Here is a 14,835-nt window from a genome sequence, read left to right on the forward strand (position 1 = left end):
CAGGTTTAGGTTACTGTCATTCATATTCACCCAGTTCAATGTAACAGTGATAGGTTTAGGTTACTGTCATTCACCCAGTTCAATGTAACAGTGATAGGTTTAGGTTACTGTCATTCACCCAGTTCAATGTAACAGTGATAGGTTTAGGTTACTGTCATTCACCCAGTTCAATGTAACAGTGACAGGTTTAGGTTACTGTCATTCATATTCACCCAGTTCAATGTAACACTGACGGGTTTAGGTTACTGTCATTCACCCAGTTCAATGTAACAGTGACAGGTTTAGGTTAGGTCATCTGATGCAGCACTCCATCACTCTCCTTCTTGGTAAAATAGTTCTTACACATCCTGAAGACAGAGAGACAGACAGTCCCTGAAGACAGAGAGACAGACAGTCCCTGAAGACAGAGAGACAGACAGTCCCTGAAGACAGAGAGACAGACAGTCACTGAAGACAGCCTGCGAAGAGAGACTTCCCAAACTACAACAGACAGACAAAAAGATCGACAGACAAACAGACAGATCTGGAGGTGTGGAGGTGGGATGGCGTATTGCTGCAGAATGCTATGGTAGCCATGCTGGTTAAGTGTGCCTTGAATTCTAAATAAATTACAGACAGTGTCACCAGCAAAGCACCTCTACACCTCCTCCTCCTCCTCCTCCTCCTCCATGCTTTAAAGTAGGAAATACACATGCAAAGATCTTCCGTTCACCTCGTCTCACAAAGACACGGCTTCGGGGTAGAAGACGTTCATCTAACTGCACTGTCCAACTTACAGTAGCTGTTACAGTGAAAGAATACCATGCTATTGTTTGAGGAGAGTGCAGATTTATGAACATTAAAAGTGATTAATAAACCAATAAACCATGCTATTGTTTGAGGAGAGTGCAGATTTATGAACATTAAAAGTGATTAATAAACCAATAAACCATGCTATTGTTTGAGGAGAGTGCAGATTTATGAACATTAAAAGTGATTAATAAACCAATAAACCATGCTATTGTTTGAGGAGAGTGCACAGTTATGAACATTAAAAGTTAGGCCCTTTAGGAGCAGTCTTTATATAGAAATTTGAACAGAAATGCAATGGTTCATTGGATCAGACTAAAACTTTTCACATACACTGCTGCCATCTTGTGGCCAAAATCTAAAATGCACCTGGTCTGGAATGACACATTATGGCCTTTCTGTTGCATTTCATAGATGAGGGTACAGAAAAAATGGTTGGTTTTTTCTTTGTATTATCTTTTACCAGATCTAATGTGTTATATTCTCATACATTCTTTTCACATGTCCACAAACTTCAAAGTGTTTCCTTTCAAATGGTACCAAGAATATGCATATCCTTGCTTCAGGGCCTGAGCTCCAGGCAGCTGGATTTGGTTATGTCATTTTAGGTTAAAAATAAATACATTTAAAGGCGCCAATCCTTAAGAGGCTTTAATGTAATCTCAATCAAATTATCCATAGTCTATATCTTATCAGCTACGAAGTGCATGCATGGAGAAGCACAGTGCAAAGTATATATTTCTAAGATAGCTGCTGGGATGGTGTACCTACAACTAGGCTGCATTACACACTGCAGTTGGTATTCCAACCCTGAGCCCAGAATGGCTGTGCTCTTGCTGATCTGCTCTTGTTGTGCTGCCTAACCAATGGTGTGCTGTGTCTGCCTAACCAATGGTGTGCTGTGTCTGCCTAACCAATGGTGTGCCGTGTCTGCCTAACCAATGGTGTGCCGTGTCTGCCTAACCAATGGTGTGCTGTGTCTGCCTAACCAATGGTGTGCTGTGTCTGACTAACCAATGGAGTGCTGTGTCTGCCTAACCAATGGTGTGCTGTGTCTGCCTAACCAATGGTGTGCCGTGTCTGCCTAACCAATGGTGTGCCGTGTCTGCCTAACCAATGGTGTGCTGTGTCTGCCTAACCAATGGTGTGCTGTGTCTGCCTAACCAATGGTGTGCCGTGTCTGCCTAACCAATGGTGTGCTGTGTCTGCCTAACCAATGGTGTGCTGTGTCTGCCTAACCAATGGTGTGCTGTGTCTGACTAACCAATGGTGTGCTGTGTCTGCCTAACCAATGGTGTGCCTTGTCTGCCTAACCAATGGTGTGCTGTGTCTGCCTAACCAATGGTGTGCTGTGTCTGCCTAACCAATGGTGTGCTGTGTCTGACTAACCAATGGTGTGCTGTGTCTGTCTAACCAATGGTGTGCCTTGTCTGCCTACAGTGGCAGATTAGGAGGTCAAAGAATTCTTCTCCAAAAATGTTTTGATACCAACATGTTTCAAGCAGGCCCCCATAGTCCCTGTGCCCAATAACACAAAGGTAACCTACCTAAATGACTACCGACCCGTAGCACTCACGTTCGTAGCCATGAAGTGCTTTGAAAGGCTGGTGATGGCTCACATCAACACCATCATCCCATAAACCCTAGAGCCACTCCAATTTGTATACCGCCCAAACAGATCCACAGATGATGCAATCTCTATTGCACTCCACACTGCCCTTTCCCACCTGGACAAAAGGAACACGTATGTGAGAATGCTGTTCATTGACTACATCTCAGCATTCAACACCATAGTGCCCTCAAAGCTCATCACTAAGCTAAGGACCCTGGGACTAAACACCTCCCTCTGCAACTGGATCCTGGACTTCCTGACGGCCGCCCCCAGGTGGTGAGGGTAGGTAACAACACATCCGCCACGCTGATCCTCAACACACGGCCCCCTCAGGGGTGCGTGCTTAGTCCCCTCCTGTTCTCCCTGTTCACCCACGACTGTGTGGCCAGGCACGACTCCAACACCATCATTACGTTTGCAGACAACACAACAGTGGTAGGCTTGATCACCGACAACGACGAGACAGCCTATAGGGAGGAGGTCAGAGACCTGGCCTTGTGGAGCAAGGACAACAACCTCTCCCTCAACGGGATCAAGACAAAGGAGATGATTGTAGACTACAGGAAAAGGAGGACCGAGCACGCCCCCATTCTTATCGACGGGGCTGTAGTGGAGCAGGTTGAGAGCTTCAAGTTCCTTGGTGTCCACATCGCCAACAAACTAACATGGTCCAAGTACACCAAGACAGTTGTGAAGAGGGCACGACAAAACCTATTCCCCCTCAGGAGACTGAAAAGATTTGGCATGGGTCCTCAGATCCTCAAAAGGTTCTACAGCTGCACCATCGAGAGCATCCTGACGGGTTGCATCACTGCCTGGTATGGCAACTTCTCGGTCTCCGTCTGCAAGGCACTACAGAGGGTAGCGCGTACGGCCCAGTACATCACTGGCTTCCTGCCATCCAGGACCTCTACACCAGGCAGTGTCAAAGGAAGGCCCTAAAATTTGTCAGACTCCAGCCAAGGTAGTTATTGTGAAATTGTTAGATTACTTGTTAGATATTACTGCATGGTCGGAACTAGAAGCACAAGGATTTCTCTACACTCGCATTAACATCTGCTAACCATGTGTATGTGACAAATAAAATTTGATTTACCTATAGACCATAGCCCTATTCCCTATATAGTACACTACTTTAGACCAGAGCCCTATTCCCTATATAGTGCACTACTTTAGACCAGAGCCCTATTCCCTTCATAGTGCACTACTTTAGACCAGAGCCCTATTCCCTATAGTGCACTACTTTAGACCAGAGCCCTATTCCCTATATAGTGCACTAGTTTAGACCAGAGCCCTATTCCCTATATAGTGCACTAGTTTAGACCAGAGCCCTATTCCCTATATAGTACACTACTTTAGACCAGAGCCCTATAGTGCACTATGTGGGATATAGGGTGCAATTTGGGCCGCAGATGGTCTGTCTAGACGTGTATCAGGTGAGTTGAAAGTCCGGGAATTTAGTCTTTATAAAAGCAGAATAATGAATCTGATGTTACCCAGTGTCTGTAATCCCTCCTGACTGACTGACCCAGTGTCTGTAATCCCTCCTGACTGACCCAGTGTCTGTAATCCCTGCTGACTAACTGACCCAGTGTCTGTAATCCCTGCTGACTAACTGACCCAGTGTCTGTAATCCCTGCTGACTAACTGACCCAGTGTCTGTAATCCCTGCTGACTAACTGACCCAGTGTCTGTAATCCCTGCTGACTAACTGACCCAGTGTCTGTAATCCCTGCTGACTAACTGACCCAGTGTCTGTAATCCCTCCTGACTGACCCAGTGTCTGTAATCCCTGCTGACTAACTGACCCAGTGTCTGTAATCCCTGCTGACTAACTGACCCAGTGTCTGTAATCCCTCCTGACTGACTGACCCAGTGTCTGTAATCCCTGCTGACTAACTGACCCAGTGTCTGTAATCCCTGCTGACTAACTGACCCAGTGTCTGTAATCCCTGCTGACTAACTGACCCAGTGTCTGTAATCCCTGCTGACTAACTGACTGACCCAGTGTCTGTAATCCCTGCTGACTAACTGACCCAGTGTCTGTAATCCCTGCTGACTAACTGACCCAGTGTCTGTAATCCCTGCTGACTAACTGACCCAGTGTCTGTAATCCCTGCTGACTAACTGACCCAGTGTCTGTAATCCCTGCTGACTAACTGACCCAGTGTCTGTAATCCCTGCTGACTAACTGACCCAGTGTCTGTAATCCCTGCTGACTAACTGACCCAGTGTCTGTAATCCCTGCTGACTAACTGACCCAGTGTCTGTAATCCCTGCTGACTAACTGACCCCGTGTCTGTAATCCCTCCTGACTGACCCAGTGTCTGTAATCCCTGCTGACTAACTGACCCAGTGTCTGTAATCCCTGCTGACTAACTGACCCAGGTTCTGTAATCCCTCCTGACTGACTGACCCAGTGTCTGTAATCCCTGCTGACTAACTGACCCAGTGTCTGTAATCCCTGCTGACTAACTGACCCAGTGTCTGTAATCCCTGCTGACTAACTGACCCAGTGTCTGTAATCCCTGCTGACTAACTGACCCAGTGTCTGTAATCCCTGCTGACTAACTGACCCAGTGTCTGTAATCCCTGCTGACTAACTGACCCAGTGTCTGTAATCCCTGCTGACTAACTGACCCAGTGTCTGTAATCCCTGCTGACTAACTGACCCAGTGTCTGTAATCCCTGCTGACTAACTGACCCAGTGTCTGTAATCCCTGCTGACTAACTGACCCAGTGTCTGTAATCCCTGCTGACTAACTGACCCAGTGTCTGTAATCCCTGCTGACTAACTGACCCAGTGTCTGTAATCCCTCCTGACTGACCCAGTGTCTGTAATCCCTGCTGACTAACTGACCCAGTGTCTGTAATCCCTGCTGACTAACTGACCCAGTGTCTGTAATCCCTCCTGACTAACTGACCCAGTGTCTGTAATCCCTCCTGACTAACTGACCCAGTGTCTGTAATCCCTCCTGACTGACCCAGTGTCTGTAATCCCTCCTGACTAACTGACCCAGTGTCTGTAATCCCTCCTGACTGACCCAGTGTCTGTAATCCCTCCTGACTGACCCAGTGTCTGTAATCCCTCCTGACTAACTGACCCAGTGTCTGTAATCCCTGCTGACTAACTGACCCAGTGTCTGTAATCCCTCCTGACTAACTGACCCAGTGTCTGTAATCCCTCCTGACTAACTGACCCAGTGTCTGTAATACCTCCTAACTGACCCAGTGTCTGTAATCCTTGCTAACTGACCCAGTGTCTTTAATCCCTCCTGACTAACTGACCCAGTGTCTGTAATCCCTGCTGACTAACTGACCCAGTGTCTGTAATCCCTGCTGACTAACTGACCCAGTGTCTGTAATCCCTGCTGACTAACTGACCCAGTGTCTGTAATCCCTCCTGACTAACTGACCCAGTGTCTGTAATCCCTCCTGACTGACCCAGTGTCTGTAATACCTCCTAACTGACCCAGTGTCTGTAATCCCTGCTGACTAACTGACCCAGTGTCTGTAATCCCTGCTGACTAACTGACCCAGTGTCTGTAATCCCTGCTGACTAACTGACCCAGTGTCTGTAATCCCTCCTAACTGACCCAGTGTCTTTAATCCCTCCTGACTAACTGACCCAGTGTCTGTAATACCTGCTGACTAACTGACCCAGTGTCTGTAATCCCTGCTGACTAACTGACCCAGTGTCTGTAATCCCTGCTGACTAACTGACCCAGTGTCTGTAATCCCTGCTGACTAACTGACCCAGTGTCTGTAATCCCTCCTGACTAACTGACCCAGTGTCTGTAATCCCTGCTGACTAACTGACCCAGTGTCTGTAATCCCTGCTGACTAACTGACCCAGTGTCTGTAATCCCTGCTGACTAACTGACCCAGTGTCTGTAATCCCTGCTGACTAACTGACCCAGTGTCTGTAATCCCTGCTGACTGACTGACCCAGTGTCTGTAATCCCTGCTGACTAACTGACCCAGTGTCTGTAATCCCTCCTGACTAACTGACCCAGTGTCTGTAATCCCTGCTGACTAACTGACCCAGTGTCTGTAATCCCTGCTGACTAACTGACCCAGTGTCTGTAATCCCTCCTGACTAACTGACCCAGTGTCTGTAATCCCTGCTGACTAACTGACCCAGTGTCTGTAATCCCTGCTGACTAACTGACCCAGTGTCTGTAATCCCTGCTGACTAACTGACCCAGTGTCTGTAATCCCTGCTGACTAACTGACTAACTTCAGGAGATGAATCACAGCGTCGGTCATTTGGTCTCCTTCTCCTTCCTACACCTCCACATTGCCATGACCTTTCTTCACGGTTGCTTGGGGATTGTCACTGAATTGTTTAGGGGCCAGTTCAGATCAGGTTGCCATCTGGCCGACAGACAGTAACATCAGCTGGGTTCAGCTCGGTACTGTTACTGCTTTTTTTTAAACAATAAAACATTTTCTTTTCACTTCAGCAGTTTGGATTATTTTATGTTTCTCCATTACATGAAATCCAAATAAAAATCTATTTAAATTACAGGTTGTAAAATAGGAAAAACGCCAAGGGGGATGAATACTTTTGCAAGGCGCTGAACACTGCCTGTTACTCTCTGTCAGTGACGGGTCAAGCATCGTGATGCTACTTAGAGGCCAACATGAAATATACAAACATGAAATAGGGAACAGTCTTTGCAATAAGGTGACATTCATTTTATTTAAAAAAAAGAACAAAGTGGAAATCAAATGTAAAAAACATTACAATTCACATGTTGATGTCTGATAAGTTTTTGCATATATTATATTTATTGATTGGTATGATGAATTACATTGAAATCTTGAACTAACCCACTCAGACCGTGTGTATCGACTCAGTGGTTACACTGCCATCTAGTGGCCTCCAGCGGAAGTGTCTGGAGTCTAAAAAAAATTAACTTGACTGATTCTACTAGATCCTGACAGCAGCTCACACGTAATGGATCGGTATCACTCACTCTAAGTAAGGCCAGCTCTATAATTAGAACAGCTATAGTGGACACAGCTTTACAGTTCAGTTGATTATGGTGTGAAAGTTCAGGTCAGTCAGCGTCTGGATGTTGAGCACAAGAGGACTCAGCGCTTCGACTCTAAGACACTGTATGAATACAGGCACCGAGTTGGGTTGGAGACAGGAAGTGAGAAGTGGTGGTCCAGTCTGTGTCTGTCTGGTCTGCAGTCCTCCAGGGTTAGAGCCTGGGGTTAGGGGCGGTCTGTACCGGCAGTCTACCCGCTGGAGGGGGGAGACAGACGAGAGAGAGGAGGAGAGGAGAGGGAGAGAGAGAGAGGGGAAACAGACGAGAGAGAGAGGGGAAACAGACGAGAGAGAGAGAGAGGGGAAACAGACGAGAGAGAGAGAGAGAGAGAGGGGAAACAGGCGAGAGAGAGAGAGGGGAAACAGGCGAGAGAGAGGGGAGACAGACGAGAAAGAGAGAGGGGAGACAGACGAGAGAGAGAGAGGAGACAGACGAGAAAGAGAGAGGAGACAGACGAGAAAGAGAGAGGAGACAGACGAGAAAGAGAGAGGGGAGACAGACGAGAGAGAGAGAGAGAGAGAGAGGGGAGACAGACGAGAGAGAGAGAGAGAGGGGAGACAGACGAGAGAGAGAGAGAGAGAGAGGGGAGACAGACGAGAGAGAGAGGAGATAGACGAGAGAGAGAGAGAGAGAGAGAGAGGGGAGAGAGAGAGAGGGGAGACAGACGAGAGAGAGAGAGGGGGGGAGACAGACGAGAGAGAGAGGGGGGGGGGAGACAGACGAGAGAGAGAGAGAGAGGGGAAACAGACGAGAGAGAGGGAAACAGACGAGAGAGAGAGAGAGAGAGAGGGGAAACAGACGAGAGAGAGAGGGAAACAGACGAGAGAGAGAGAGAGAGGGGAAACAGACGAGAGAGAGAGAGAGAGAGGGGAAACAGACGAGAGAGAGAGAGAGAGAGAGGGGAAACAGAGAGAGAGAGAGAGAGAGAGAGGGGAAACAGACGAGAGAGAGAGAGAGAGAGGGGAAACAGACGAGAGAGAGAGAGAGAGAGGGGAAACAGACGAGAGAGAGAGAGGGGAAACAGACGAGAGAGAGAGAGAAGACAGACGAGAGAGAGAGGGGAGACAGACGAGAGAGAGAGAGAGAGAGAGGGGAGACAGACGAGAGAGAGAGAGAGAGAGAGGGGAGACAGACGAGAGAGAGAGAGAGAGAGAGAGAGAGGGGAGACAGACGAGAGAGAGAGAGAGAGAGGGGAGACAGACGAGAGAGAGAGAGAGAGGGGAGAGAGGGGAGACAGACGAGAGAGAGAGAGAGAGAGGGGGAGACAGACGAGAGAGAGAGGGGAAAGAGAGGGGAGAGAGACAAACACCTCACTGAAACCATTAAATTCTACTGACTTACAGCAACTTTAGCAGAGAGTATGTATAAGGTATATTTATCATTACTATAGCAGAGAGTATGTATACAGTATATTTATCATTACTATAGCAGAGAGTATGTATAAGGTATATTTATCATTACTATAGCAGAGTATATAAACAGGATATTATTAGAAGGGGGTTGACCTGTGATTTCCACATTCTTACCCAGAGTATCTGCTAATCTACTGATGGTTGGCTTGTTGGCTCTGAATTCACTCTGCTCAGCTCTGAAACAAACACAGCAACCACTGGAGTGTATTACATTCAAGACTGCTACATTCAAGACTGCTACATTCAAGACTGCTACAATCAAGACTGCTACAATCAAGACTGCTACATTCAAGACTGCTACATTCAAGACTGCTACATTCAAGACTGCTACATTCAAGACTGCTACAATCAAGACTGCTACATTCAAGACTGCTACAATCAAGACTGCTACATTACAGTGTACTACATTCAAGTGTACTACATTCAAGTGTACTACATTCAAGTGTACTACATTCAAGTGTACTAACGTTCTCAGCCTGGTCACAGCGCCCAGTCTCAGGAGAGCCGACAGGACATTCTTCTGGGTATCAGATGACAGGGCATCACAAGACGTCAGCTCGCCTAGACACACACACACACAAGACGTCAGCTCTCCTAGACACACACACACACACACACACACACACGACGTCAGCTCTCCTAGACACACACACAAGACGTCAGCTCGCCTCGACACACACACACACACACACACAAGACGTCAGCTGGCCTAGACACACACACACACACACACACAAGACGTCAGCTGGCCTAGACACACACACACACACACACACACAGGGACACCTCGTGGACTGGCTGAATGGTAGAGGGACACCTCGTGGACTGGCTGAATGGAAGAGGGACACCTCGTGGACTGGCTGAATGGAAGAGGGACACCTCGTGGACTGGCTGAATGGAAGAGGGACACCTCGTGGACTGGCTGAATGGAAGAGGGACACCTCGTGGACTGGCTGAATGGTAGAGGGCCACCTCGTGGACTGGCTGCATGGAAGAGGGACACCGCCCCACCTCGTGGACTGGCTGAATGGAAGAGGGCCACCTCGTGGACTGGCTGAATGGAAGAGGGACACCTCGCGGACTGGCTGAATGGTAGAGGGACACCTCGTGGACTGGCTGAATGGTAGAGGGACACCTCGCGGACTGGCTGAATGGTAGAGGGACACCTCGCGGACTGGCTGAATGGAAGAGGGACACCTCGTGGACTGGCTGAATGGAAGAGGGCCACCTCGTGGACTGGCTGAATGGAAGAGGGCCACCTCGTGGACTGGCTGCATGGAAGAGGGACACCTCGTGGACTGGCTGAATGGAAGAGGGACACCTCGTGGACTGGCTGAATGGTAGAGGGACACCTCGCGGACTGGCTGAATGGAAGAGGGACACCTCGTGGACTGGCTGAATGGAAGAGGGCCACCTCGTGGACTGGCTGAATGGAAGAGGGCCACCTCGTGGACTGGCTGCATGGAAGAGGGACACCTCGTGGACTGGCTGAATGGAAGAGGGACACCTCGTGGACTGGCTGAATGGAAGAGGTCCACCGCCCCACCTCGTGGACTGGCTGAATGGAAGAGGTCCACCGCCCCACCTCGTGGACTGGCTGAATGGTAGAGGGACACCTCGTGGACTGGCTGAATGGAAGAGGGCCACCTCGTGGACTGGCTGAATGGAAGAGGGACACCTCGTGGACTGGCTGAATGGAAGAGGGACACCTCGTGGACTGGCTGAATGGTAGAGGGACACCTCGTGGACTGGCTGAATGGAAGAGGGCCACCTCGTGGACTGGCTGAATGGTAGAGGGACACCTCGTGGACTGGCTGAATGGAAGAGGGACACCTCGTGGACTGGCTGAATGGAAGAGGGACACCTCGTGGACTGGCTGCATGGAAGAGGGACACCTCGTGGACTGGCTGAATGGAAGAGGGACACCTCGTGGACTGGCTGAATGGAAGAGGGACACCTCGCGGACTGGCTGAATGGTAGAGGGACACCTCGTGGACTGGCTGAATGGAAGAGGTCCACCGCCCCACCTCGTGGACTGGCTGAATGGTAGAGGGACACCTCGTGGACTGGCTGAATGGAAGAGGGACACCTCGTGGACTGGCTGAATGGAAGAGGGACACCTCGTGGACTGGCTGAATGGAAGAGGGACACCTCGTGGACTGGCTGAATGGAAGAGGGACACCTCGTGGACTGGCTGCTACCATGCAAAGGTGCAGAAATTGATCTGACATTGACTGTTGCTAAAATTCTTAGTTTGTGCGACAAAACAAGCGTAGAGAATAATTCTACCATCTAAACGGCTGTGAAATATATTTTCCATAACCCCGAAATATAGCGTTTTCAGGTGTTTGAAGCTGGAGGACAAAAACGAAAGTAAACGACGCAACAAAAAAACGTATGAACGGGAAGCATACAAATTACACGCATAGAACACATCTACAGCTTCTTAGACTGGCTTTTAATGGGAATGACAGATCTATAACGCATAGAACACATCTACGGCTTCTTAGACTGGCTTTTAATGGGAATGACAGATCTATAACGCATAGAACACATCTACAGCTTCTTAGACTGGCTTTTAATGGGAATGACACATCTATAACTCACATACCCCAGAAGCGACACATTGCAGCTGTAATGTGGTAGTTTTGAAAAATAGCGCTTATGAGCCGAAATTGGTCCCTGAAAACCTACTACTCAAACACTACTTGGCCAAAAGTATGTGGATACCTTATCGAACATCTCATCCCAAACTCATGGCCATTAATATGGAGTTGGTCCCCCCCCTTTGCTGCTATAACAGCCTCCACTCTTCTGGGAAGGCTTTCCACTAGATGTTGGAACATTGCTGCTATAACAGCCTCCACTCTTCTGGGAAGGCTTTCCACTAGATGTAGGAACATTGCTGCTATAACAGCCTCCACTCTTCTGGGAAGGCTTTCCACTAGATGTAGGAACATTGCTGCTATAACAGCCTCCACTCTTCTGGGAAGGCTTTCCACTAGATATTGGAACATTGCTGCTATAACAGCCTCCACTCTTCTGGGAAGGCTTTCCACTAGATGTTGGAACATTGCTGCTATAACAGCCTCCACTCTTCTGGGAAGGCTTTCCACTAGATGTAGGAACATTGCTGCTATAACAGCCTCCACTCTCCTGGGAAGGCTTTCCCCTAGATGTAGGAACATTGCTGCTATAACAGTCTCCTCTCTTCTGGGAAGGCTTTCCACTAGATGTAGGAACATTGCTGCTATAACAGCCTCCACTCTTCTGGGAAGGCTTTCCACTAGATGTTGGAACATTGCTGCTATAACAGCCTCCACTCTTCTGGGAAGGCTTTCCACTAGATGTAGGAACATTGCTGCTATAACAGCCCCCACTTCTCTGGGAAGGCTTTCCTCTAGATGTAGGAACATTGCTGCTATAACAGCCTCCACTCTTCTGGGAAGGCTTTCCACTAGATGTTGGAACATTACTGCTATAACTGCCTCCACTCTTCTGGGAAGGCTTTCCACTAGATGTTGGAACATTGCTGCTATAACAGCCTCCACTCTTCTGGGAAGGCTTTCCACGAGATGTTGGAACATTGCTGCTATAACAGCCTCCACTCTTCTGGGAAGGCTTTCCACTAGATGATGGAACATTGCTGCTATAACATCCTCCACTCTTCTGGGAAGGCTTTCCACTAGATGTAGGAACATTTCTGCTATAACAGCCTCCACTCTTCTGGGAAGGCTTTCCACTAGATGTTGGAACATTGCTGCTATAACAGCCTCCACTCTTCTGGGAAGGCTTTCCACTAGATGTTGGAACATTGCTGCTATAACAGCCTCCACTCTTCTGGGAAGGCTTTCCACTAGATGTTGGAACATTACTGCTATAACAGCCTCCACTCTTCTGGGAAGGCTTTCCACTAGATGTAGGAACATTGCTGCTATAACAGCCTCCACTCTTCTGGGAAGGCTTTCCAGTAGAAGCGGGTACTTGCTTCCATTCAACAGGCGTGTGCCAGGGGAGAGAGAGAGGACAGGCGTGTGTCAGGGGAGAGAGAGAGGACAGGCGTGTGTCAGGGGAGAGAGAGAGAGACGACAGGCGTGTGTCAGGGGAGAGAGAGAGAGACGACAGGCGTGTGTCAGGGGAGAGAGAGAGAGAGGACAGGCGTGTGTCAGGGGAGAGAGAGAGAGAGGACAGGTGTGTGTCAGGGGAGAGAGAGAGAGAGGACAGGCGTGTGTCAGGGGAGAGAGAGAGAGAGGACAGGCGTGTGTCAGGGGAGAGAGAGAGAGAGGACAGGCGTGTGTCAGGGGAGAGAGAGAGGACAGGCGTGTGTCATTTGAGAGAGAGAGGACAGGCGTGTGTCAGGGGAGAAAGAGAGGACAGGCATGTGTCAGGGGAGAGAGAGAGAGAGGACAGGCGTGTGTCAGGGGAGAAAGAGAGGACAGGCGTGTGTCAGGGGAGAGAGGGAGAGAGAGAGGGGACAGGTGTGTGTCAGGGGAGAGAGAGGGGACAGGCGTGTGTCAGGGGAGAGAGAGAGAGAGGACAGGCGTGTGTCAGGGGAGAGAGAGAGAGAGGACAGGCGTGTGTCAGGGGGAGAGAGAGAGAGGACAGGCGTGTGTCAGGGGGAGAGAGAGAGAGGACAGGCGTTTGTCAGGGGAGAGAGAGAGAGAGGACAGGCGTGTGTCAGGGGGAGAGAGAGAGAGGACAGGCGTGTGTCAGGGGAGAGAGAGAGGACAGGCGTGTGTCAGGGGGAGAGAGAGAGAGAGGACAGGCGTGTGTCAGGGGAGAAAGAGAGAGGACAGGCGTGTGTCAGGGGGGAGAGAGAGAGAGAGGACAGGCGTGTGTCAGGGGAGAAAGAGAGAGAGAGGACAGGCGTGTGTCAGGGGAGAAAGAGAGGGAGGACAGGCGTGTGTCAGGGGAGAGAGAGAGGGAGAGAGAGAGAGAGGGAGGACAGGCGTGTGTCAGGGGAGAGAGAAAGAGAGGACAGGCGTGTGTCAGGGGAGAGAGAGAGGGAGAGAGAGAGAGGACAGGCGTGTGTCAGGGGAGAGAGAGAGGACAGGTGTGTGTCAGGGGAGAGAGAGAGGGAGAGAGAGAGAGGGAGGACAGGCGTGTGTCAGGGGAGAGAGAGAGAGGACAGGCGTGTGTCAGGGGGAGAGAGAGAGGGAGAGAGAGAGAGGAGAGGACAGGCGTGTGTCAGGGGAGAGAGAGAGAGAGGACAGGCGTGTGTCAGGGGAGAGAGAGAGAGAGGACAGGCGTGTGTCAGGGGAGAGAGAGAGAGAGGACAGGCGTGTGTCAGGGGAGAGAGAGAGAGAGGACAGGCGTGTGTCAGGGGAGAGAGAGAGGACAGGCGTGTGTCATTTGAGAGAGAGAGGACAGGCGTGTGTCAGGGGAGAGAGAGAGAGAGGACAGGCGTGTGTCAGGGGAGAGAGAGAGAGAGGACAGGCGTGTGTCAGGGGAGAAAGAGAGGACAGGCGTGTGTCAGGGGAGAGAGAGAGGGAGAGAGAGAGAGGACAGGCGTGTGTCAGGGGAGAGAGAGAGGACAGGTGTGTGTCAGGGGAGAGAGAGGGGACAGGCGTGTGTCAGGGGAGAGAGAGAGAGAGGACAGGCGTGTGTCAGGGGAGAGAGAGAGAGAGGACAGGCGTGTGTCAGGGGAGAGAGAGAGAGAGGACAGGCGTGTGTCAGGGGAGAGAGAGAGAGGACAGGCGTGTGTCAGGGGGGAGAGAGAGAGAGAGGACAGGCGTGTGTCAGGGGGAGAGAGAGAGAGGACAGGCGTGTGTCAGGGGAGAGAGAGAGAGAGGACAGGTGTGTGTCAGGGGAGAGAGAGAGAGAGGACAGGCGTGTGTCAGGGGAGAGAGAGAGAGAGGACAGGCGTGTGTCAGGGGAGAGAGAGAGGACAGGCGTGTGTCAGGGGAGAGAGAGAGGACAGGCGTGTGTCAGGGGGAGAGAGAGAGAGAGGACAGGCGTGTGT

The 14,835-nt window shown here is 50.0% G+C and overlaps 1 protein-coding gene across 2 annotated transcripts in view; it reads right to left on the reverse strand.

Moving 5' to 3' along the window:
- Positions 1-7,087: 7,087 nt before the first annotated feature.
- gnpat2 (glyceronephosphate O-acyltransferase 2) overlaps positions 7,088-14,835 on the reverse strand; it is a 50,815-nt gene continuing 43,067 nt past the window's right edge. Inside the window, exons 15-17 of one of the 2 annotated variants that reach the window (XM_064991788.1) lie at positions 9,341-9,434; positions 8,988-9,049; positions 7,088-7,658 (exon numbers count right to left, since the gene is read on the reverse strand). In XM_064991788.1, coding sequence (XP_064847860.1) covers positions 7,615-7,658; positions 8,988-9,049; positions 9,341-9,434 — 200 coding nt within the window. In that variant the 3' untranslated portion in view covers positions 7,088-7,614. The other variant, XM_064991789.1, reaches the window with a different exon arrangement.

Source organism: Oncorhynchus masou, chromosome 16 (assembly GCF_036934945.1).
Source record: "Oncorhynchus masou masou isolate Uvic2021 chromosome 16, UVic_Omas_1.1, whole genome shotgun sequence".
In the NCBI taxonomy this organism is placed as follows: domain Eukaryota; kingdom Metazoa; phylum Chordata; class Actinopteri; order Salmoniformes; family Salmonidae; genus Oncorhynchus; species Oncorhynchus masou.